Source organism: Oncorhynchus kisutch, unplaced genomic scaffold (assembly GCF_002021735.2).
Source record: "Oncorhynchus kisutch isolate 150728-3 unplaced genomic scaffold, Okis_V2 Okis03b-Okis08b_hom, whole genome shotgun sequence".
Classification (NCBI taxonomy): domain Eukaryota; kingdom Metazoa; phylum Chordata; class Actinopteri; order Salmoniformes; family Salmonidae; genus Oncorhynchus; species Oncorhynchus kisutch.
In genome coordinates this window covers 4,269,666-4,292,614 of record NW_022261980.1, presented here as the reverse complement: position 1 = coordinate 4,292,614, position 22,949 = coordinate 4,269,666, and the positions used below count along the sequence as shown (strand labels likewise).

General features: G+C 42.4%; 2 protein-coding genes across 2 annotated transcripts; both read right to left on the bottom strand.

Annotated features, from left to right (window-relative positions):
• Nucleotides 1-12,976: 12,976 nt before the first annotated feature.
• On the bottom strand, nt 12,977-15,389 carry LOC116359673 (major histocompatibility complex class I-related gene protein-like). Its single transcript, XM_031812941.1, has 2 exons — nt 15,100-15,389; nt 12,977-15,003 (listed from the first exon to the last, which is right to left on the bottom strand). Exons 1-2 carry the CDS (start codon nt 15,155-15,157, stop codon nt 13,985-13,987), a joined length of 1,077 nt encoding a protein of 358 aa, XP_031668801.1. The 5' UTR covers nt 15,158-15,389; the 3' UTR covers nt 12,977-13,984.
• A 4,228-nt stretch (nt 15,390-19,617) lies between these two features.
• ctxnd1 (cortexin domain containing 1) lies at nt 19,618-20,061 on the bottom strand. Its single transcript, XM_031812438.1, has one exon. The coding sequence runs from the start codon at nt 19,975-19,977 to the stop codon at nt 19,795-19,797; it is 183 nt and encodes a 60-aa protein (XP_031668298.1). The 5' UTR covers nt 19,978-20,061; the 3' UTR covers nt 19,618-19,794.
• Nucleotides 20,062-22,949: the final 2,888 nt, after the last annotated feature.

Sequence of the window (22,949 nt, the reverse complement as noted above, 5' to 3'; positions counted from 1 at the left end):
CACATCCTTAGAAAGCATGAGCTCTTGAGTTGGGAAAATCTTGTGCAATACACCGACGCATGTCTTGTATTCAAGATCCTCAATGGCCTGGCTCCCCCTCCACTCAATATTTTTGTTAAACAGAAAACCCAGACATATGGCAGCAGATCCACAAGGTCTGCCATGAGAGGTGACTGTATAGTTCCCCTAAGGAAAAGCACCTTTAGTAAATCTGCATTCTCTGTGAGAGCTTCCCATGTCTGGAATACACTGCCATCAGACACACATAACTGCACCACATATCACACTTTCACCAAATGCTTGAAGACATGGCTAAAGGTCAATCAGATTTGTGAACATGGTCCCTAGCTGTGTGTTGCCACTCTCCATGTTGTCTGTTGTCTGTAGCTTGTGAGGTGTGGAAACACTTTGTTGCTTTTATGAATTTTGTCTTGCTGCTTTTTGTTTTATGCTGCTCTGTCTGTATGCTACGTCTTGCTTGTCCTATGTTGCACTGTCTGTATGCTATGTCTTGCTTGTCATATGTTGCTATGTCTTGCTTGTTCTATGTTGCTATTGTCTATATTGTAATTGTTTTTAATAACCTGCCCAGGGACTGCGGTTGAAAATTAGCCGGTTGGCTAAAACCGGCACTTTTACTGAAATGTTGATTAATGTGCACTGTCCCTGTAAAAATAAAAATAAACTCAAACTCAAACTCAAACAATGAATATAAGAATGATTTGGTTAGGGTGTAGAGGAAGATTCATGTGATCTTGTCTTCAGGAAATTTTATTATCCATTTACTCTATTTGGTCTGATCAGTTGAACAATTCTCATTCTTAACAAAGGCATAAAATACAGGGTATTTTACAGGGTAGAACACTACTGCTATTCCCCATGTAACGGATGTGTTATACTGTTACACCCCATGTAACGGATGTGTTATACTGTTACACCCCATGTAACGGATGTGTTATACTGTTACACCCCATGTAACGGATGTGTTATACTGTTACACCCCATGTAACGGATGTGTTATACTGTTACACCCCATGTAACGGATGTGTTATACTGTTACACCCCATGTAACGGATGTGTTATACTGTTACACCTCATGTAACGGATGTGTTATACTGTTACACCCCATGTAACGGATGTGTTATACTGTTACACCCCATGTAACGGATGTGTTATACTGTTACACCCCATGTAACGGATGTGTTATACTGTTACACCCCATGTAACGGATGTGTTATACTGTTACACCCCATGTAACGGATGTGTTATACTGTTACACCCCATGTAACGGATGTGTTATACTGTTACACCCCATGTAACGGATGTGTTATACTGTTACACCCCATGTAACGGATGTGTTATACTGTTACACCCCATGTAACGGATGTGTTATACTGTTACACCCCATGTAACGGATGTGTTATACTGTTACACCCCATGTAACGGATGTGTTATACTGTTACACCCCATGAGGCTATGAATAAGATGATGGCAAGAGGGATACTGCTGGTGGCACATGTGAGAAGAATAAGTCTTAAGTGGCTTTGCTCCAGTGTCAATCACCAGTGAGGTTTTCACTCCTTCAATGTAGCCACATTGTTTGAACACAACTGAGATAGTTGCAAAAATCGCTGAAGCTGGAGACTTATATTTCCCTCACTAACTTTAAACATCAGCAATCTGAGCAGCTAACCGATCGCATAGCCCACAAAGCCCATCTGTAAATAGTCCACCCAATCTACCAACCTCATCCCCATATGTTACATCTGCTCCCACTACGCCCTCTGGTGTTCATCCGGTGTCATCCTAACCTGCAGTTCTCCTGTATAATCCTCTCTCCCTCTCTCTCCCCCTCTCTGTCCCTCTCCCTCCCTCTCCCTATCTCTCCCTCTCTCTCCCCCTCTCTGTCTCTCTCCCTATCTCTCACTCTCCCTCACTCTCGCTCCCTCCCTCTCTCTCCCCCCCCTCTCTGTCTCTCTCCCTCTCTGTCTCTCTCCCTCCCTCTCTGTCTCTCTCCCTCTCTGTCTCTCTCCCTATCTCTCACTCTCCCTCACTCTCGCTCCCTCCCTCTCTCTCCCCCCCTCTCTCTACCGTTTTCTCTCTCCCCTCTACATATACTCTCATTCCTGCCACCTCCACTCTGTCAGTAAGTTGTTATCCAAGCCTTATGTCAAGACCCTATTGTCTTGCTGTGCTTGTTTCCCTGCCTTACACCGTTTTGTCCTCTCGTTGCAGTTACCACTCTGTCTCTGGCTCCTGTACCACATCTCACCACCCAACCACCTTGCTCTGGACTTCACTCACCACCACCACCTTGGATTCCCCTCAGGACCTGTTTACCCTATTCAACTCCAACCTCACTCTACACTTCGGGTTTTCCTGCAACTCATCTGAGCTACTCTGGTTCTACACTCCATATCTCTGTGTACAATAAACATTTTGGTTCATTCATCCCTGCTTCCGCATCTGAGTCCGCTCTTGGGTTCCTCTGTGTTTGCTCCACATGACATCATATTGTTTTTATTTACTTCTGCTCTTTTGCACACCAGTATTTCTACTTGCACATCATCTGCACATCTATCACTCCAGTGTTAATTTGCTAAATTGAAATTACTCCGCTACTATGGCCTATTTATTGGCTTACCTCCTCACGCCATTTGCACACAGTATATAGACTTGTTTTCTATTGTGTTATTGACTGTATGTTTGTTCCATGTGTAACTGTTTGTGTGGCTTTGCTTTATCTTGGCCAGGTCGCAGTTGTAAAGGAGAACTGCTTTGCTTTATCTTGGCCAGGTCGCAGTTGTAAAGGAGAACTGCTTTGCTTTATCTTGGCCAGGTCGCAGTTGTAAAGGAGAACTGCTTTGCTTTATCTTGGCCAGGTCGCAGTTGTAAAGGAGAACTGCTTTGCTTTATCTTGGCCAGGTCGCAGTTGTAAAGGAGAACTGCTTTGCTTTATCTTGGCCAGGTCACAGTTGTAAAGGAGAACTGCTTTGCTTTATCTTGGCCAGGTCGCAGTTGTAAAGGAGAACTGCTTTGCTTTATCTTGGCCAGGTCGCAGTTGTAAAGGAGAACTGCTTTGCTTTATCTTGGCCAGGTCGCAGTTGTAAAGGAGAACTGCTTTGCTTTATCTTGGCCAGGTCGCAGTTGTAAAGGAGAACTGCTTTGCTTTATCTTGGCCAGGTCGCAGTTGTAAAGGAGAACTGCTATGCTTTATCTTGGCCAGGTCGCAGTTGTAAAGGAGAACTGCTTTGCTTTATCTTGGCCAGGTCGCAGTTGTAAAGGAGAACTGCTATGCTTTATCTTGGCCAGGTCGCAGTTGTAAAGGAGAACTGCTATGCTTTATCTTGGCCAGGTCGCAGTTGTAAAGGAGAACTGCTTTGCTTTATCTTGGCCAGGTCGCAGTTGTAAAGGAGAATTGCTATGCTTTATCTTGGCCAGGTCGCAGTTGTAAAGGAGAACTGCTTTGCTTTATCTTGGCCAGGTCGCAGTTGTAAAGGAGAACTGCTTTGCTTTATCTTGGCCAGGTCGCAGTTGTAAAGGAGAACTGCTTTGCTTTATCTTGGCCAGGTCGCAGTTGTAAAGGAGAACTGCTTTGCTTTATCTTGGCCAGGTCGCAGTTGTAAAGGAGAACTGCTTTGCTTTATCTTGGCCAGGTCGCAGTTGTAAAGGAGAACTGCTTTGCTTTATCTTGGCCAGGTCGCAGTTGTAAAGGAGAACTGCTTTGCTTTATCTTGGCCAGGTCGCAGTTGTAAAGGAGAACTGCTTTGCTTTATCTTGGCCAGGTCGCAGTTGTAAAGGAGAACTGCTTTGCTTTATCTTGGCCAGGTCGCAGTTGTAAAGGAGAACTGCTTTGCTTTATCTTGGCCAGGTCGCAGTTGTAAAGGAGAACTGCTTTGCTTTATCTTGGCCAGGTCGCAGTTGTAAAGGAGAACTGCTTTGCTTTATCTTGGCCAGGTCGCAGTTGTAAAGGAGAACTTGTTCTCAACTAGCTTACCTGGTTAAATAATGGATAAATAAATAGTTCCCCCAAATCCTAAATGTTTGTGACCTTATGTAACAGTCTAATGTTATACTGTTACATTGGTAACATGACCTGGATCACTGGTTGCTGCAGAAAAGGAGGAGGTCAAAAGGGGGGTGAGTGTAACAGATGTGAAACGGCTAGCTTAGTTAGCGGTGCGCACTAAATAGCGTTTCAATCGGTGACGTCACTTGCTCTGAGACCTTGAAGTAATGGTTCCCCTCTGCAAGGGCCGCGGCTTTTGTGGAGCGATGGGTAACGATGCTTCGTGGGTGACTGTTGTTGATGTGTGCAGAGGGTCCCTGGTTCGTGCCCGGGTATGGGCAAGGGGACAGTCTGCACACATCAACAACAGTCACCCCCCTTTTGACCTCCTTTTCCGCAGCAACCAGTGATCCAGGTCAACAGCATCACTGTAACAGTATAACTTTAGACCCTCCCCTCAAGCGAACCAGGGACCCTCTGCACACATCAACAACAGCCGCTAACTAGCTAGCCGTTTCACATCCGTTACACTTACCTTGAAAGAAGTCTATGGACAAGGAGACTGCAATCTCTGATTTGGTTACCTACCGCCATCAGCCATTAATATTAGTAGTTAATGTGCAGAGCATTCCCACTGTTTCTCACGTTTGCCTGTCTCGCCATCTAATTTAATTCCAGTCTTAAAGTGTCAAACCACATATGTGTTAAGGTTTTCTTCCGATGAAGGAGAGGAGGACCAAACTGCAGCGTGGTTATTTCGATACATCTTTAATAAAGATACTAAACGTACCGTGACAAAAACAAAACAGCCCTATCTGGTGCAAACTAACACAAAGACAGGAACAATCACCCACGAAACACTCAAAGAATATGGCTGCCTAAATATGGTTCCCAATCAGAGACAACGATAAACACCTGCCTCTGATTGAGAACCACTCCAGACAACCATAGACTTACCTAGACAACTATACTACACCACAATCCCATAACCTACAAAAACCCCAAGACAAAACACACCACATAAATAACCCATGTCACACCCTGGCCTGACCAAAATAATAAAGAAAACACAAAATACTAAGACCAGGGCGTGACAATATGTTCAAATAAATACTAGCATATCTTAAATTTCATTCTCCTAAAAGTAGTGAATTTTGAGTGTTCATTTAATGTTCAAAACATTCTGAATACACCTGCCCTGTTTTCTCTCTCTATCCTGGTCAAATGCCTAAGCCATGTTAAAATACATAGAACAGCAGGAAATGAGTTTTAAAATAGTGACATTTTCCTGGGGGAGGACCCCCAGACCCCGTCTAAGCAAAATCTCACTCCAAGCTGTCTTCAAAGATCGGCAGCCCTGGTGTATGGAGCTGTACATCTGTATAGAGCTGCAGAAACACACAGGCCATTCTACTCCGTTGTCTTGGTGCTGAGGGACAACACGTCTTCTACACTCTACAGCCGGTGGATAACCAGTTTCTCTTGCCAGTCCAAACCCATGCCCCTACTAGCTCTCTAAACGGAGACAAACTGCGCTAAGGTGTTAATAGTCATTTCACAGGCTTTTTTTTACCTCACCTGCAAATTCTTTGTGAACCATGTTTTACTTTTCACTGTCTGCATTTCACCTGTTATAATTCGTGCAAACAAATACTTCTAATTAGAATCTATAGAGCATCTTGAAGTGATACAGTGTACTGTGTTCTCATCCCACCTCTGTTCTCTCTGTAGAGCATCTTGAAGTGATACAGTGTACTGTGTTCTCATCCCACCTCTGTTCTCTCTGTAGAGCATCTTGAAGTGATACAGTCTACTGTGTTCTCATCCCACCTCTGTTCTCTCTGTAGAGCATCTTGAAGTGATACAGTCTACTGTGTTCTCATCCCACCTCTGTTCTCTCTGTAGAGCAGCTTGAAGTGATACAGTGTACTGTGTTCTCATCCCACCTCTGTTCTCTCTGTAGAGCATCTTGAAGTGATACAGTGTACTGTGTTCTCATCCCACCTCTGTTCTCTCTGTAGAGCAGCTTGAAGTGATACAGTCTACTGTGTTCTCATCCCACCTCTGTTCTCTCTGTAGAGCATCTTGAAGTGATACAGTCTACTGTGTACTCATCCCACCTCTGTTCTCTCTGTAGAGCATCTTGAAGTGATACAGTCTACTGTGTTCTCATCCCACCTCTGTTCTCTCTGTAGAGCATCTTGAAGTGATACAGTCTACTGTGTTCTCATCCCACCTCTGTTCTCTCTGTAGAGCATCTTGAAGTGATACAGTGTACTGTGTTCTCATCCCACCTCTTTTCTCTCTGTAGAGCAGCTTGAAGTGATACAGTCTACTGTGTTCTCATCCCACCTCTGTTCTCTCTATAGAACATCTTGAAGTGATACAGTCTACTGTGTTCTCATCCCACCTCTGTTCTCTCTGTAGAGCAGCTTGAAGTGATACAGTCTACTGTGTTCTCATCCCACCTCTGTTCTCTCTGTAGAGCATCTTGAAGTGATACAGTCTACTGTGTTCTCATCCCACCTCTGTTCTCTCTGTAGAGCAGCTTGAAGTGATACAGTCTACTGTGTTCTCATCCCACCTCTGTTCTCTCTGTAGAGCATCTTGAAGTGATACAGTCTACTGTGTTCTCATCCCACCTCTGTTCTCTCTGTAGAGCATCTTGAAGTGATACAGTCTACTGTGTTCTCATCCCACCTCTGTTCTCTCTGTAGAGCATCTTGAAGTGATACAGTGTACTGTGTTCTCATCCCACCTCTGTTCTCTCTGTAGAGCAGCTTGAAGTGATACAGTGTACTGTGTTCTCATCCCACCTCTGTTCTCTCTGTAGAGCATCTTGAAGTGATACAGTGTACTGTGTTCTCATCCCACCTCTGTTCTCTCTGTAGAGCATCTTGAAGTGATACAGTCTACTGTGTTCTCATCCCACCTCTGTTCTCTCTCCACCTGCCTTCTCTGTCACTTTCTCCTCCTTGGCTCAACTGAAAAGTAGCAAGGTAGAGTTGTAACATGCCTTTAGTTCGTTTTGTTCATTAGCGACCACCACTGAATTCAACCATGAGTTGATTTCAGGGTGGGGTTTGATGTGGGAAGAGTGAGACAAATTATGTTGCCAATTAGCTTCATCCGGCTGGTGTGCCACCTGACTTTGGATAGCCTCTCTCCAGGGCTAACTTTTAGTTCTCTCATTAACTGCTTTCAATATTTGTATATGCATTTCTACAATTACCCAAATGTAAATGAGACAATATTTTCATGTTACATAACTTTTAGTTCTCTCATTAACTGCTTTCAATATTTGTATATGCATTTCTACAATTTATAGTTGGTTTGAGGTCAAGTCATTGAAATTTGCAGCTATTGTAATTTGAACATATTGTCCCATGTATATTGTACAATAAACCGATGGTCCTTAACTAGCCCCATAGGGATATCCTAAGTCAACCCTAATGTACGTGTGTGCTGCCAGCTTTATGTTTTATTTTTTGTTAGGACAAATCAAGTCTGACATTTTCAAGAGGAATTTACAAACTTTAGAAGCCTTTTTTAAACCTCAAATACGAGCTTGCACTTCCTGTTCTCAGCGACAAAAGAGGGATCGAATTAAGATCTGTAGCACGTAATACATTTTACTGGCACGGACAAATAATGATTGGAGTTCAGGAATTTTGGTGGGAATTCAGTTATATATATTTATTGTATATTTTTTGTTAAAATAAAGAAAATATTTGAATTATTTGCATAAATACACTGTGGAACAGGGCTGTCAAACAACCACAAACATCTTAAACAGATCCCTAAACAACTCCAAACAACCACAAACAGGATCCCCAAACAGGATCCCCAAACAGGATCCCTAAACAACCCCAAACAGGATCCCCAAACAGGATCCCCAAACAGGATCCCTAAACAACCCCAAACAGGATCCCTAAACAACCCCAAACAGGATCCCCAAACAACCCCAAATAGGATCCCCAAACAGGATCCCTAAACAACCCTAAACAGGATCCCTAAACAACCCCAAACAGGATCCCCAAACAACCCCAAATAGGATCCCCAAACAGGATCCCTAAACAACCCTAAACAGGATCCCTAAACAACCCCAAACAGGATCCCCAAACAACCCCAAACAGGATCCCCAAACAACCCCAAACAGGATCCCTAAACAACCCCAAACAGGTTCCCAAACAACCCCAAACAGGATCCCCAAACAGGATCCCCAAACAACCCCAAACAGGATCCCTAAACAACCCCAAACAGGATCCCTAAACAACCCCAAACAGGATCCCTAAACAACCCCAAACAGGATCCCCAAACAACCCCAAACAGGATCCCCAAACAACCCCAAACAGGATCCCTAAACAACTCCAAACAACGAGAAACATGTACCCCAAACAACCCCAAACAATGGCAACAAGGTACACTAAACAACTCCAAACAACCACAAACATGTACCCCAAACAACCCCAAACAATGACAACACGGTACACCAAACAACCAGAAACATGTACCTCAAACAACCTCAAACAATGACAACACGGTACACCAAACAACCAGAAACAACCACAAACATGTACCCCAAACAACCCCAAACAATGACAACACGGTACACCAAACAACCAGAAACATGTACCCCAAACAACCTCAAACAATGACAACACGGTACACCAAACAACCAGAAACATGTACCCCAAACAACCTCAAACAATGACAACACGGTACACCAAACAACTCCAAACAACCAGAAACATGTACCCCAAACATTGAAAAGCATCCACCTCAAGATTATGTGCGCTGAGGCCACCTGGTCTGCGAACCTCAAAGTGAACCTCATGCGAACCTCATGCGCTTGCGTTTCAGATGGTATTTTTTGTGTTTCAGTTGGTATGTGTCGCTTTGGTGTCAGTCTGGAAATGACCTCAACCAGTTTAATCTGGAAACTCCAGTCTGTTCAAGGGGCTGCCCAGATTACTTATTCTGTAACATGTTTACTGCCCTTAGATTTAGCTTGGTGTCTTGATTGTCTAAACACAGTCATGTTGCATGTTGGGCGCGCTGCCAAAGACCAGTTAGATGACATTATAAATGCTTGTGTGCATACATCAGTCTCTGCTTGTGTGTGTGACAGTGCCAGTGTGTCCCCTAGAGAATACCATATTTGGAGTTTCCTTCCCGACACTAGTCTCTGTAGCCTTCTGCAACAGTGTAAATCAATGGCATCGTCTGGGCAGTGGCTGGTAGAATAGAAGATCCACTGTTTTGTTACACTCAGAATGACAGAACTGCGGAGGCAGGATCTGGTTAGAAATGTAAAATAAACTTGTTAAGGCGATGGGTTCCCCTACAGGAACTCCACCCCCCCCCACCCCCGTTCAGCTGAAAAGGTGGCGCAGGGAATGCAAAAATATTCTTTAGAAATATTTAACCTCCACAGATTAACAAGTCCAATACCTCAAATGAAAGATAAACACCTTGTTCATCTACCCAGCGTGTCAGATTTAAAAAATGATTTACGGCGAAAACACAACATATATTTATGTTAGACCACCACCAAACCAAAGAAAAAAACATAGCCATTTTTTCTGGCAAAAGATAAAAATCACAAAAGCAGGATAAAAAAAAAAATCTAGCACCAACCTCTTGAAAATCTTCATCAGATGACAGTCATATGACATGTTACACAGTACATTTATGTTTTGTTCGATAATATGCATTTTATATCCATAAATCTCGGTTGACGCCATGTTCAGAAAATCCTCCAAAATATCCGGAGGAATTATAGAAAGCTACGCCAGATAACAGAAATACTCATCATAAACTTTGACTAAAGATACATGTTCTACATATAATTAAAGATATACTGGTTCTTAATTCAACCGCTGTGTCACTTTTTTTTTTTACGTTACGGAAAAAGCCTAACATTGCAATTTTCTGAGACGGCGCTCAGACATAACAATATTTCTCCGCCATGTTGGAGTCAACAGAAATACAAAATTACAACATAAATATTCCCTTACCTTTGATGATCTTTCATCAGAATGTAGTGCAAGGAGTCCTAGTTCAACAGTATATTGTGTTGTTTCATAATGTTCAATTCTAGTGTCCAAGTAGCAGCATTTACTACCACTTTCAGCTCAAATGCCCAAAAAATGACTTCTGGTCCAGGATAACTTTGCATCAAAAATTCCAAATGACATATTACAGGTCGAAGAAACTGGTCAAACTAAGTGCAGAATCAATCTTCAGGATGTTATAATCATATATATCCAATAGCATTCCAACCGGATCATTCGTTTTCATCTGGGGCTGATTGGAACAGCCGAAGCACTCAAAGGCAAACGCGCCTCAACAAAATGGCATCCTTTTGCGACACCAACTACTTTCCTTCCATTAGGTAAAATGCTCCATTACACTTTCTACTGTATGAGGACATCTAATGGAAGACGTAGGAAGTGTTTCCAGATCCATAACTTGTTGGGAAGGGAGGGGGCGATGACGTCAAAGTTGCCCCAACTTTCAGGATTTCAAAACTTATTTGGAAGATTGCCTGCCCTGTGAGTTCTGTTATACTCACAGACATAATTCAAACGGTTTTAGAAACTTCAGAGTGTTTTCTATCCAATATTAATAATAATATGCATATATTAGCAATTTAGGACAGATTTTGATGCAGTTCACTATGGGCACGCAATTCATCCAAAGTGGAAATACTGCACCCTATCTCTATTAAGAAGACTTGATTCATTATTATAAACTGGGTGGTTCGAGCCCTGAATGCTGATTGGCTGACAGCCATGGTATATCAGACCGTATACAACGTGTATGACAAAACATTTATTTTTACTGCTCTAAATACGTTTGTAAGCAGTTTATAATACGGCTAAGGGCTGTATCCAGGGACTCCGCGTTGCTTCGCCACTAAGAGCAGTCCATAGCTGTGATATATTGGTTATATACCACACACCCTCAGGCCTTATTGTTTAATTATAATCTGGCAGTATAATTTCATTTGACACTTTTCTTGAACAATGTGCGTTATACATAGGTGATTATTTAACGAGAGTTTAATAAACTGAGTGATGCATAATTAATCCACAGTGCCTGATTATAGTATATATATACAGTGGGGCAAAAAAGTATTTAGTCAGCCACCAATTGTGCAAGTTCTCCCACTTAAAAAGACGAGTAATTTTGTAATTTTCATCATAGGTACACTTCAACTATGACAGACAAAATTAGAAAAAAAATCCAGAAAATCACATTGTAGGATTTTTAATGAATTTATTTGCAAATTATGGTGGAAAATAAGTATTTGGTCACCTACAAACAAGCAAGATTTCTGGCTCTCACAGACGTGTAACTTCTTCTTTAAGAGGCTCCTCTGTCCTCCACTCGTTACCTGTATTAATGGCACCTGTTTGAACTTGTTATCAGTATAAAAGACACCTGTCCACAACCTCAAACAGTCACACTCCAAACTCCACTATGGCCAAGACCAAAGAGCTGTCAAAGGACACCAGAAACAAAATTGTAGACCTGCACCAGGCTGGGAAGACTGAATCTGTAGTAGGTAAGCAGCTTGGTTTGAAGAAATCAACTGTGGGAGCAATTATTAGGAAATGGAAGACATACAAGACCACTGATAATCTCCCTCGATCTGGGGCTCCACGCAAGATCTCACCCCGCGGGGTCAAAATGATCACAAGTACAGTGAGCAAAAATCCCAGAACCACACGGGGGGACCTAGTGAATGACCTGCAGAGAGCTGGGACCAAAGTAACAAAGCCTACCATCAGTAACACACTATGCCGCCAGGGACTCAAATCCTGCAGTGCCAGACATGTCTCCCTGCTTAAGCTAGTACATGTCCAGGCCCGTCTGAAGTTTGCTAGAGAGCATTTGGATGATCCAGAAGAAGATTGGGAGAATGTCATATGGTCAGATGAAAAATATAACTTTTTGGGAAAAACTCAACTCGTCGTGTTTGGAAGACAAAGAATGCTGAGTTGCATCCAAAGAACACCATACCTACTGTGAAGCATGGGTTGGAAACATCATGCTTTGGGGCTGTTTTTCTGCAAAGGGACCAGGACGACTGATCCGTGTAAAGGAAAGAATGAATGGGGCCATGTATCGTGAGATTTTGAGTGAAAACCTCCTTCCATCAGCAAGGGCATTGAAGATGAAACGTGGCTGGGTCTTTCAGCATGACAATGATCCCAAACACACCGCCCGGGCAACGAAGGAGTGGCTTCGTAAGAAGCATTTCAAGGTCCTGGAGTGGCCTAGCCAGTCTCCAGATCTCAACCCCATAGAAAATATTTGGAGGGAGTTGAAAGTCCGTGTTGCCCAGCAACAGCCCCAAAACATCACTGCTCTAGAGGAGATCTGCATGGAGGAATGGGCCAAAATACCAGCAAGAGTGTGTGAAAACCTTGTGAAGACTTACAGAAAACGTTTGACCTCTGTCATTGCCAACAAAGGGTATATAACAAAGTATTGAGATAAACTTTTGTTATTGACCAAATACTTATTTTCCACCATAATTTACAAATAAATCAATTAAAAAACCTACAATGTGATTTTCTGGATTTTTTTTCTCATTTTGTCTGCCATAGTTGAAGCGTAGCTAAGATGAAAATTACAGGCCTCTCTCATCTATTTAAGTGGGAGAACTTGCACAATTGGTGGCTGACTAAATACTTTTTTGCCCCACTGTATATAACATATAATATAGCATGGGGAGATATAAAATGACAGAGCAGCCCTGTGTGTGTGTGTGTGTGTGTGTGTGTGTGTGTGTGTGTGTGTGTGTGTGTGTGTGTGTGTGTGTGTGTGTGTGTGTGTGTGTGTGTGTGTGTGTGTGTGTGTGTGTGTGTGTGTGTGTGTGTGTATTTTCTGAAAGCAAATACAGTATTTGTGTTGTATTAATCTCTGCTCTCAAGCATCACCAACTCTGACTCATTTCAGATTGACAAATGACATTTACTCTTTATGAGGCATCCGTCTCCATGACAAATATAATTCTGCCTTTTTTCTACCTTCAGGGTTTTGAATGGGAAACCACTGGAGTGTGCAGAACTGGGGAATTTGACTAAAGCCAGTGGTTATAACTGCATCCCAAATGGAACCCTATTGTCTATATAGGGCACTACTTTTGACCAGGGCCCCTAGTGCACTATGTAGGGAATAGGGTGCTATTTGGAACATAGTCTATGAGCACCTGCCCTTTACATCGGTAATGAAATGTAGGTAAGTTATGTTTATGGCTTTTACAAAAATGCACCAAGCAGGTTTAGGAAATCTAATGTTGCCAGTAGTTCTAGGATTCAGCTCAGAGGTCTACACAGTGTCGTGGTGTGCAGGAGACCTAGGTTCTAACCTAGCTGATCTCATTAGTAATCAAGTAACATGGAAGGATACTAATTTAAAATGTGGAATGGAGACGTTGGCTTTTCAGCCTTTTGATATACCATTCAGTGTTCATCATAAAATAATAGTTGAACTAGATCTTATAATCAAACACATTGTTTTCTATGTTGTGGTCCAGCCTTGAAGTGGAAATATAAGCCTGAATATTTGACTGGGGAAAAGTAACACTAAAGGACTTTTTCATGGCACTGACTGCAGATATGAAGTGCATTGTGAAATGAATGAATAGTCATGATTAAAAATGACAGATTACATAACATAAATAATACAAATATTACCTTTGTTAATGAGCAGGATGCCAAACCAGCCTATAAAATATATGAATGCAGATCTGTACTAATAATACCCAGATATTTGTTCTTGTTCAACAGTCTCCCCAAACTGATCCTTTACAGTCCTTTGTTGAGGGGAAGGGAAGATCAACTGACCATAACAATCATTCATGCATTTTGTGTCTGCTCTGATAGGTGCTCTGGCAGTCATATTTTCATTGTGATTTGAGCTGAATCGTCAAAGATGCATCAGTGTCCCAAAAATGTATTAGGTCTCAGAAACTGAAGAAAGGTTCATTTCCTCTGACACTTTTGCATCAACGTTGACCAGTTTAGACTGTGAGGCTGTGTTACTCCACCTCCTAACGCAAATGAAAATGCCCAATAGAATAACAACCAGCAGCATCACCAGTAGAACTGAGAGGGTGGATAGGTGAACTCTCTCTGTCCCAGACTCCCAACTGACATCCAGCTTGTTGTCCAGACTGAGGTGAAAGGCAATACAGGTGTAGTTGTGTCTCTTCTTTAGCTCCTCAGTACTGACCTCCAGACTCTTCCTCAGCTGGTAGGTCCCATCTCCACTAGGCAGCACCTCCCCCCCTGTCAGCTCCTGTTCTGCCACTGGCTGGCCGTCTCTCAGCAGGGTCATGTTGATGTGGCGGGGGTAGAAACCAAACGCCAAGCAGCTCACCTGGAACCCTCCAGAAACCTCTTTCTTTATCAACCTGAGTCTGGGAGGAACTTTACGCATCACAACATTCTTCTCTCGAGACAGGAGTGTCTTCTGTGTTCTGATGCAAATGGGAAGGTGAACATTCTCAAATAATACTCTTTCAAACGCTTGCCTCATCCCATCCCATCCTCGTAGTAGTTTCCCAGCATCATATATAAAATGTGTCATGTTGTAATATACCATTTGATCTGTATAAATGGCATTGAAAGTGTCCTTTACCATGAACATGACCGGTTCACCATTGTCCAACATCTCACAGCCAGACATTCTTTGCTGAACTTGAACACCTTCTGTGAGGTTGAAGTGGTGCTTTAGGTTAAATGATCTCTCTTTCATGTTGTTGTACATCATTCCAAGTATATAAGCTCCGTCCTGAGCTTCGTTATCATGCATTTTGTTAGGGGTGTTATTTACCCTGTAGATGAAGTGTTTCATGTTGGAATCATAGTAAGCCACTTGAACATCATCCAACATCACCACAACCGTAAACTCAGGGAAAGGTGTCTCTCCACTTATATATGTTGCAAGTACCCACAGAGAATGTGATCCTGAACCTGGGAGAGGAGTGATATTATACACAGATATGGATATTTTTATAACATAACAAATCATTAAATGAGTTATGAGAGAAAGTAGATAGTACATCTTACCTGCGTTGACAATGGTGGAAAACGAATGAACAAAAAGAAGGACAGACAGTTTGCCCATGATTTAGAAATGTTCACTACTTTTCCAGTAGCCTCACGCAGCAGGTTTCTAGCTCTGAAGTGTCTGACAGACTTTTCTTTTCACTTGTCAAAACAAGGTAAAGTACTTTAATGTTGTTGAACGAGTCAAACAAATGGAGGTGGAAATTTAAGACCAAATGAAGCTGAGGGTATAATGAGGAAGAGAGGGTGATGTTGCATGTTGCGCATACAGCCAAACACCAATCAGATGATACTGTAAATGAATTACAAAAAATCCTTAGACATGAATGTGACTGTGTGTGTGTGTGTGTGTGTGTGTGTGTGTGTGTGTGTGTGTGTGTGTGTGTGTGTGTGTGTGTGTGTGTGTGTGTGTGTGTGTGTGTGTGTGTGTGTGTGTGTGTGTGCGTATTACCTTACTAATTCTTCCCCTCTCTCTGTTTTGCCTGTCCAGCTCTCCTCATACACAAACATACACACTCCTCCCTCCCCGTCTCCTCTGAGTGTGTGTTCAGGAATGGGAATTTTTTATTTTACCTTCTGAACACTTTCCAATCCTGATAAACTTCTATAAGAGGCTAAGTAAGATTGAGGACCACTTTGTCAAAAAATGTACTGACTGTTGCCTTTAAATCAATGAAACAGGAAAAGGAAGGGAACGTTTTGGGGCCACTCTTGACTTGAATAGACTTGTGGAAAAGATCAGTTTCCAATACAGCTGGTCAAATATTAACCACCATTAGGTATTGTGCTTTGGAATGGGGACTTTGAACCAGTTAGTTTAGGTTGTTTGTGCTTTTGGATGGATATTACAGTAGCCATCTTTTGTTTTAAAATGGCAGGGTGACATTAAATGATGTATGAATTATATTGTCATACACATGATAAAAACAGCAGCTGTTCATATAAAAGTATAACCAAATACAGTATGTTGTAGGTATTGCTTATGTTTAGTTCCTATAACTTTCCAACACTAGACTTTTATAATAGACTTTTCAACAACTAACTAAGTAAAGCCTTATTCTTGTGGTAGAAAACAGACATTTTAACAGATTTAAGTGTTGCAAAGTTTCACTAACTTTCCCAGAATTCCCGGGTTTCCCAGAATTCCTGTGTTTCCCAGAATTCCCGTGTTTACCAGAAAGAGTGTTTTGAGGATTCGTTCTTATTCTCTCCTGATTCCGGAAATCTTCCAACCAGGATTTCTGAAAAACCTGGGAATTTTTGGGAAAGTTACCAGAATTTTGCAACCGTAAGCAGAGCCAAGACAAGCTAATAAAACAATTTCAATGCCAGGGAAGCTCTTCTCTGACTGTAGCAGAAGCCTAGTGATGGGTTCAAGTGGAGTCATTTCCCTGGGCGGCTGAACCGACACGCTAATTAGCTAAACTTATTCCTCATTCCTCCTTGCTCGGAAAACCACAGGGATTTGAAACGTCAGATCTCTCCTCCTTCCCCCAGCCGTTTGATTTGGTTTGATTCTGTCTTTGTGTTTGAGGGCAATTTCACACCTGAGTGTGAGATATGGGGGAGATAGGAGGAAGGTTAAGCCCTAAAACGATGGTGTCTGTGTATGTCGTGAGATGTCACTCGTTTGCCTTCCTATAAAAGGGGATTGCGCAGATAAAAAAATCACAAGTAAGTAAGCTATATACAGGGTCAGTGCCAATACCATCTTTACAATGTGCAGGTATACTGTGTGTGTGTGTGTGTGTGTGTGTGTGTGTGTGTGTGTGTGTGTGTGTGTGTGTGTGTGTGTGTGTGTGTGTGTGTGTGTGTGTGTGTGTGTGTGTGTGTGTGTGTGTGTGTGTGTGTGTGTGTGTGTGTGTGTGTACATAGAGTCAGTGCAAAAATAAAAGGGTCAACTCAGATAGTCCGTGTAGCCATTCTGTTAGCGATGTAGCAGTCTAATGGCTTGGGGGTAGAAGCTGTTCAGGAGACTGTGTCAGACTTGATGCACTGGTACCTGTACAGCCAGTCAATATGCTCTCAGTAGTGCAGCTGTAGAACTTTTTGAGGATTTGAGGGCCCATACCAAATACTTTCAGTCTCCTGAGGGGAAGAGGCGTGGTCACGTCTTCTTCATGACTGTGTGTGTTTGTGTGGACCATTTTAAGTCCTGGAGTCATGCGTGGCCACGCAGTCGTGGGTGAACAGGGAGTACAGGAGGGGACTAAGCACACACCTCTGCATAGAGAGATTGGGGTTTCACGAGGACAACTGAAGGGACAACTGTTTGCTCTCCTACAGAAGGGGAGTAGAGGAGGAGGGAAGGAAGGAGAGGGGAGGAGAGGAGGGGAGGAAGAGGTTGGGAGGAGAAGGGAGAGTCAAGGGGGGAGGAGCAAGGTGTGAAAGAAGACTGTAAGCATTAGATACAATGACGGAGTAACACACACGCATGCTGAATGTTATGAATGTTGTACTTGTGCCCCTGAAAGCATGTTCAACACGAGAACAACTCCGACCTTCACAACACAGTGAGTGTCAGAGCTGGAGGCCTCATTCTGCTGTGGAGAGAAACAGGCTTAGCGAAACAGAGGGAGGGAGGGAGGGAGGGAGGGAGGGAGGGAGGGAGGGAGGGAGGGAGGGAGGGAGGGAGGGAGGGATTTATCCTAAAAGGAGTTAGAGCATCTACATGACAGCCTGTCTCCCTGAGGAACATTTATTTCCTGAAACTTTATTTTATTCTAATTTAACCTGATTAGCATAATGCTCATATGTATTAGCTGGTCTGTTTGCAGACTGTGGACCTAACCTTGAAACCTCAAGATTGTCGAGATTTTACATCAAGGATTTGTCCCAAATGGCACCTTATTATCATGATCATACCCTTGACCATAGGGCTCCGGTTAAAAGTAGTGCTCTAAATAGGGAATAGGGTGCCATTTGGGTCTCATAGTGTGGTGACTTGGACTCGAGCTACAACACGGAATTCAAAATGGTAGTAGCACACTAACTATTTCTAAGTCTTCTATATGAAATAGGGGTTGATGAGAATGGCCCTTAGGGAACTTAGAGAGTTACCCGTGGGTGAACATTGAGCGAAATGTCATCAGGCTTTCCACACGACCCAATTACGTGTCCGAGATCATGTAAGATTAGATTCCGTTAGGTTTTCATTTACAGCTAATTACAATCTCACACCAAGACAACTCGCTCATCCAAAAGACGTTTTTTTGTCATTCATAATCATCTTTATTATAGACAGGCTAAATGTAGCACAATCTGGGTTCATATCAAATCGTCACCTGCCTCTAATTTGCCAGTTAACGTTTGTCAATAACCTGCTCAAATCCAAACCGACCCGAGTCCCTGCATCGGGCAGGTTAAATCACATATCATGGTGATTGCCTTGCTTCATCTTGTCTTCTGATTGGCTAGAAGAAATTTTCACCCTATTGCTCACACCTATCCATAGAATAGAGGGGAGGAGTTGATTTGGAATTCAGCCAAGCTTTTCTATTCTGTGGTGTCAGCTGAGGCACTTCATAACATGCAAGTCAGACAATCCTTTCACAAGTAATAAACGCACTGGCTAGAGACATAAGTCATCATAAGAGAACATAGAAATACTAGACCAACATAACCGTTTTGTGCTCAAGCTAATGGGCAGACAGCAGCCGCAAACAAGGATGATTTATGACTGGAAGAGGACAAGGCTGGGGATGATAGTTCATTGCTATGAGCCACAAGTTATTGGAGCGAGGTGCCTGCTCTACAGTTTGGTGAGCAGTGTATTGTGTGTGTGTGTGTGTGTGTGTGTGTGTGTGTGTGTGTGTGTGTGTGTGTGTGTGTGTGTGTGTGTGTGTGTGTGTGTGTGTGTGTGTGTGTGTGTGTATAGACTGTAACAGATGACATTAATTCCCCACTGCTTTGCCATACTGTTGCCTGATACATTTTCAGACATGACACATGGATAAAGTTTCTCTGAGCCTTATTAGTCGATAAGCTGAAAAACACAGGCCCTGTTTCATGAGCAATACTATTATGTAGACAAAGTCATTGTTATTTTCCATATAAAATGTACAAAACTTCAGATGTTTTTTGTAAGATCAATAAATTAACTGAAAAAAATCATAAAGTACTAAATAGTCTTTCTCTTCATCATCATCATGACCAGTATTGCCTAGTGTGTACAGGAAGCAGTTTACAGGGTGAAGGAGTAGACACAGACTGTAACGCGTCCAGACCATGGTTGATTGTCACCCAGTCCAGCGCTTCTCAAGTACTGACTGATACCAGACAATAGATGTGTTGACAGGCAGTGTTACTGTTTGGGACCATAACTCTCTTCTCCTCTCCTCTCTGGTCAAGCTCTCCTCTCTTCTCCTCTCCTCTCTGGTCAAGCTCTCCTCTCTTATCCTCTCCTCTCTGGTCAAGCTCTCCTCTCTTCTCCTCTCTTCTCCTCTCTGGTCAAGCTCTCCTCTCTTCTCCTCTCTTCTCCTCTCCTCTCTTCTCCTCTCCTCTCTGGTCAAGCTCTCCTCTCTTCTCCTCTCTTCTCCTCTCCTCTCTGGTCAAGCTCTCCTCTCTTCTCCTCTCCTTTCTTTTGTGCATGTGTGTGTTTACCCACACTTGCGTTCATGTGCATGTCCCTACGTGCCTGTGCGTCTGCACCCTCACAGGTGTGGCTATATGTGTAACAGCACAGCTTGTTCCACGCTAGTCATCCAGGTGCTGCTCTTCCCAGGTGGAGGTGGGTATAGCGCTGTAGGGGTCCATGATGACCCGGGCACAGCGGATGATCATGGCCACCAGGAGAAGACAGAGGAAGGCCACACAGGCCAGCGTCATGCCCTGGTCCACGTCCACAAACTCTGGGTCGGGAGTGGCCCCCTCCTCCATGCCTGCTGCTGCTGCTGGCGTTGGGTCTCTATGTTGTCACTGTCCTCCGCCGCACACACACACACCTCTACCATCCTGAGAATGGTTCTGGAGGAGGGGGAGGAGGCGGGAGGGGGAAAAGGAAGGAGGCAGGATGGGGAAAAGGGAGGAGGCAGGATGGGGAGAACAGAGGAGTCAGGAGGGGAAAGGGAGGAGGCAGGAGGGCAAAAAGGTAAGAGGCAGGAGGGAAAAAAGGGAGGAGGCAGGAGGGAGAAAAGGAAGGAGGCAGGAGGGAGAAAAGGGAGGCAGGATGGACAAAAGGGAGGAGGCAGGAGGGGGGAACAGAAACAGACAGAAAAAGTTGAATATGGTAAAGACATTCCCAACTACTTCTAGCCAGTCAGTTGAATATGGTATAGACATTCCCAACTACTTCTATCCAGTCTGTTGAATATGGTAAAGACATTCCCAACTACTTCTAGCCAGTCAGTTGAATATGGTAAAGACATTCCCAACTACTTCTAGCCAGTCTGTTGAATATGGTAAAGACATTCCCAACTACTTATATCCAGTCTGTTGAATATGGTAAAGACATTCCCAACTACTTCTATCCAGTCAGTTGAATATGGTAAAGACATTCCCAACTACTTCTAGCCAGTCAGTTGAATATGGTATAGACATTCCCAACTACTTCTATCCAGTCTGTTGAATATGGTAAAGACATTCCCAACTACTTCTAGCCAGTCAGTTGAATATGGTAAAGACATTCCCAACTACTTCTAGCCAGTCTGTTGAATATGGTAAAGACATTCCCAACTACTTATATCCAGTCTGTTGAATATGGTAAAGACATTCCCAACTACTTCTAACCAGTCAGTTGAATATGGTAAAGACATTCCCAACTACTTCTATCCAGTCAGTTGAATATGGTAAAGACATTCCCAACTACTTCTATCCAGTCTGTTGAATATGGTAAAGACATTCCCAACTACTTCTAGCCAGTCAGTTGAATATGGTAAAGACATTCCCAACTACTTCTATCCAGTCTGTTGAATATGGTAAAGACATTCCCAATACTTCTAACCAGTCAGTTGAATATGGTAAAGACATTCCCAATACTTCTAGCCAGTCTGTTGAATATGGTAAAGACATTCCCAATACTTCTAGCCAGTCAGTTGAATATGGTAAAGACATTCCCAACTACTTCTATCCAGTCTGTTGAATATGGTAAAGACATTCCCAACTACTTCTATCCAGTCTGTTGAATATGGTAAAGACATTCCCAACTACTTCTATCCAGTCTGTAAGCTTTACGTTGTTTTGACAGTAAATGCTAACAGGAAGTTTCTGACTTAAGGACAGTACCTGATAAATAAACCACATCAAAATGACTGTTGATTTTTTTATTCAAATAAAATTGTATTTGTCACGTGCCGAATCCAAACAGGTGTAGACCTTACAGTGAAATGCTTACAAACACTTAACACTTATTTGTTTTTAAAACTGCATGGTTAGTTAAGAAAGTAGTTACAAAAGGAAACAGAAGTAAAAAATAAAAAATAAGAACAAAAATAAATAAATAGGAAAATAACAAATAATTAAAGAGCAGCAGTAAAACAACAGTAGCGAGGCCATAAACAGGGGGTACCGGTACAGAGTTAATGTGCCGGTTAGTTGAGGTGATATGTATGTGTAGGTAAAGGTAAAGTGACTATGCATAGATAATAAACAGAGTAGCAGCAGCGTAAAAATGGAGGTGGGGGGTCAATACAAATAGTCTGGGTAGTGTCATGGAAATTGCAAGATTATGTTATAATGCTTGTATTGCATTATAATGGTTGTTTTATTCGACAGAATAGAGTATTCTGTTAACTATTGTGTTTGTGTTCTACTGAGGATGGGCCTCTATGAGATAACACTGACAGAGGAGATTTACGATGTCTCTGGGTAATACAACCTAAAGAGCATTCCAGAGAACATGAGGTCATGTTTTTGTGCTATACCGTACCAGGGTGAGATGGTTCCAGTTTGGAGTAGGAGGACCAGACACTGGTCTATACTATGAAAACTGTTGACACAGCAGTTGCTGTCTGCTATGTATTATAGATATCTTTCATACAGATCTTAACCTTGTGACCATTCTATGTATCTGTTGTTCTTCATGTAGGTTGAGAAGAGTGTATCTTGGTTAAAAAGATCTTTGTACTTTTGTTTTATCACTCTCAACGGTTCATTAGAAATGGTGCATCGTTGAAAGTCATTGCTATTGCAAAGCTCTTATTATTAAAGATGTAGTTTAAGTATAACTCTGACTTGTGTGTTAAGTTTGTCTCATTTGATAAGACAGAAATTAACCACCAGAGTAGCCATTTGATTAGCTGTTCAGGAGTCTTATGGCTTGGAGGTAGAAGCTGTTAAGAAGCCTTTTGGACCTCCGGTACCACTTCAAATCAAATAAAATTTTATTTGTCACGTACACATGGTTAGCCAATGTTAATGCGAGTATAGCGAAATGCTTGTGCTTCTATTTCCGACCGTGCAGTAATATCTAACAAGTAATCTAACCTAACAATTTCACAACAACTACCTTATACACACAAGTGTAAAGGAATGAATAAGAATATGTACATGAAAATATATGAATGCCAACGTATATGAATGCCAATCCTCAAGATGTTTGAGTCATGAAGATGCAGTAGATGGTATAGACTACAGTATATACATATGAGATGAGTAATGTAGGGTATGTAAACATTATAAAGTGGCATTGGTTAAAGTGGCTAGTGATATATTTATTACATACAGTTTTGCATTATTAAAGTGGCTAGAGATGAATCAGTATGTTGGCAGCAGCTTCTCAAATCTCTGGCCAGTTTAATAAATTGATTTAATAAAGGTATCAATAGTCACTTTAAATAATGCCACTTAAATAATGTTTACATATCCTACATTCTCATCTCGTATGTATATACAGTTGAAGTCGGAAGTTTACA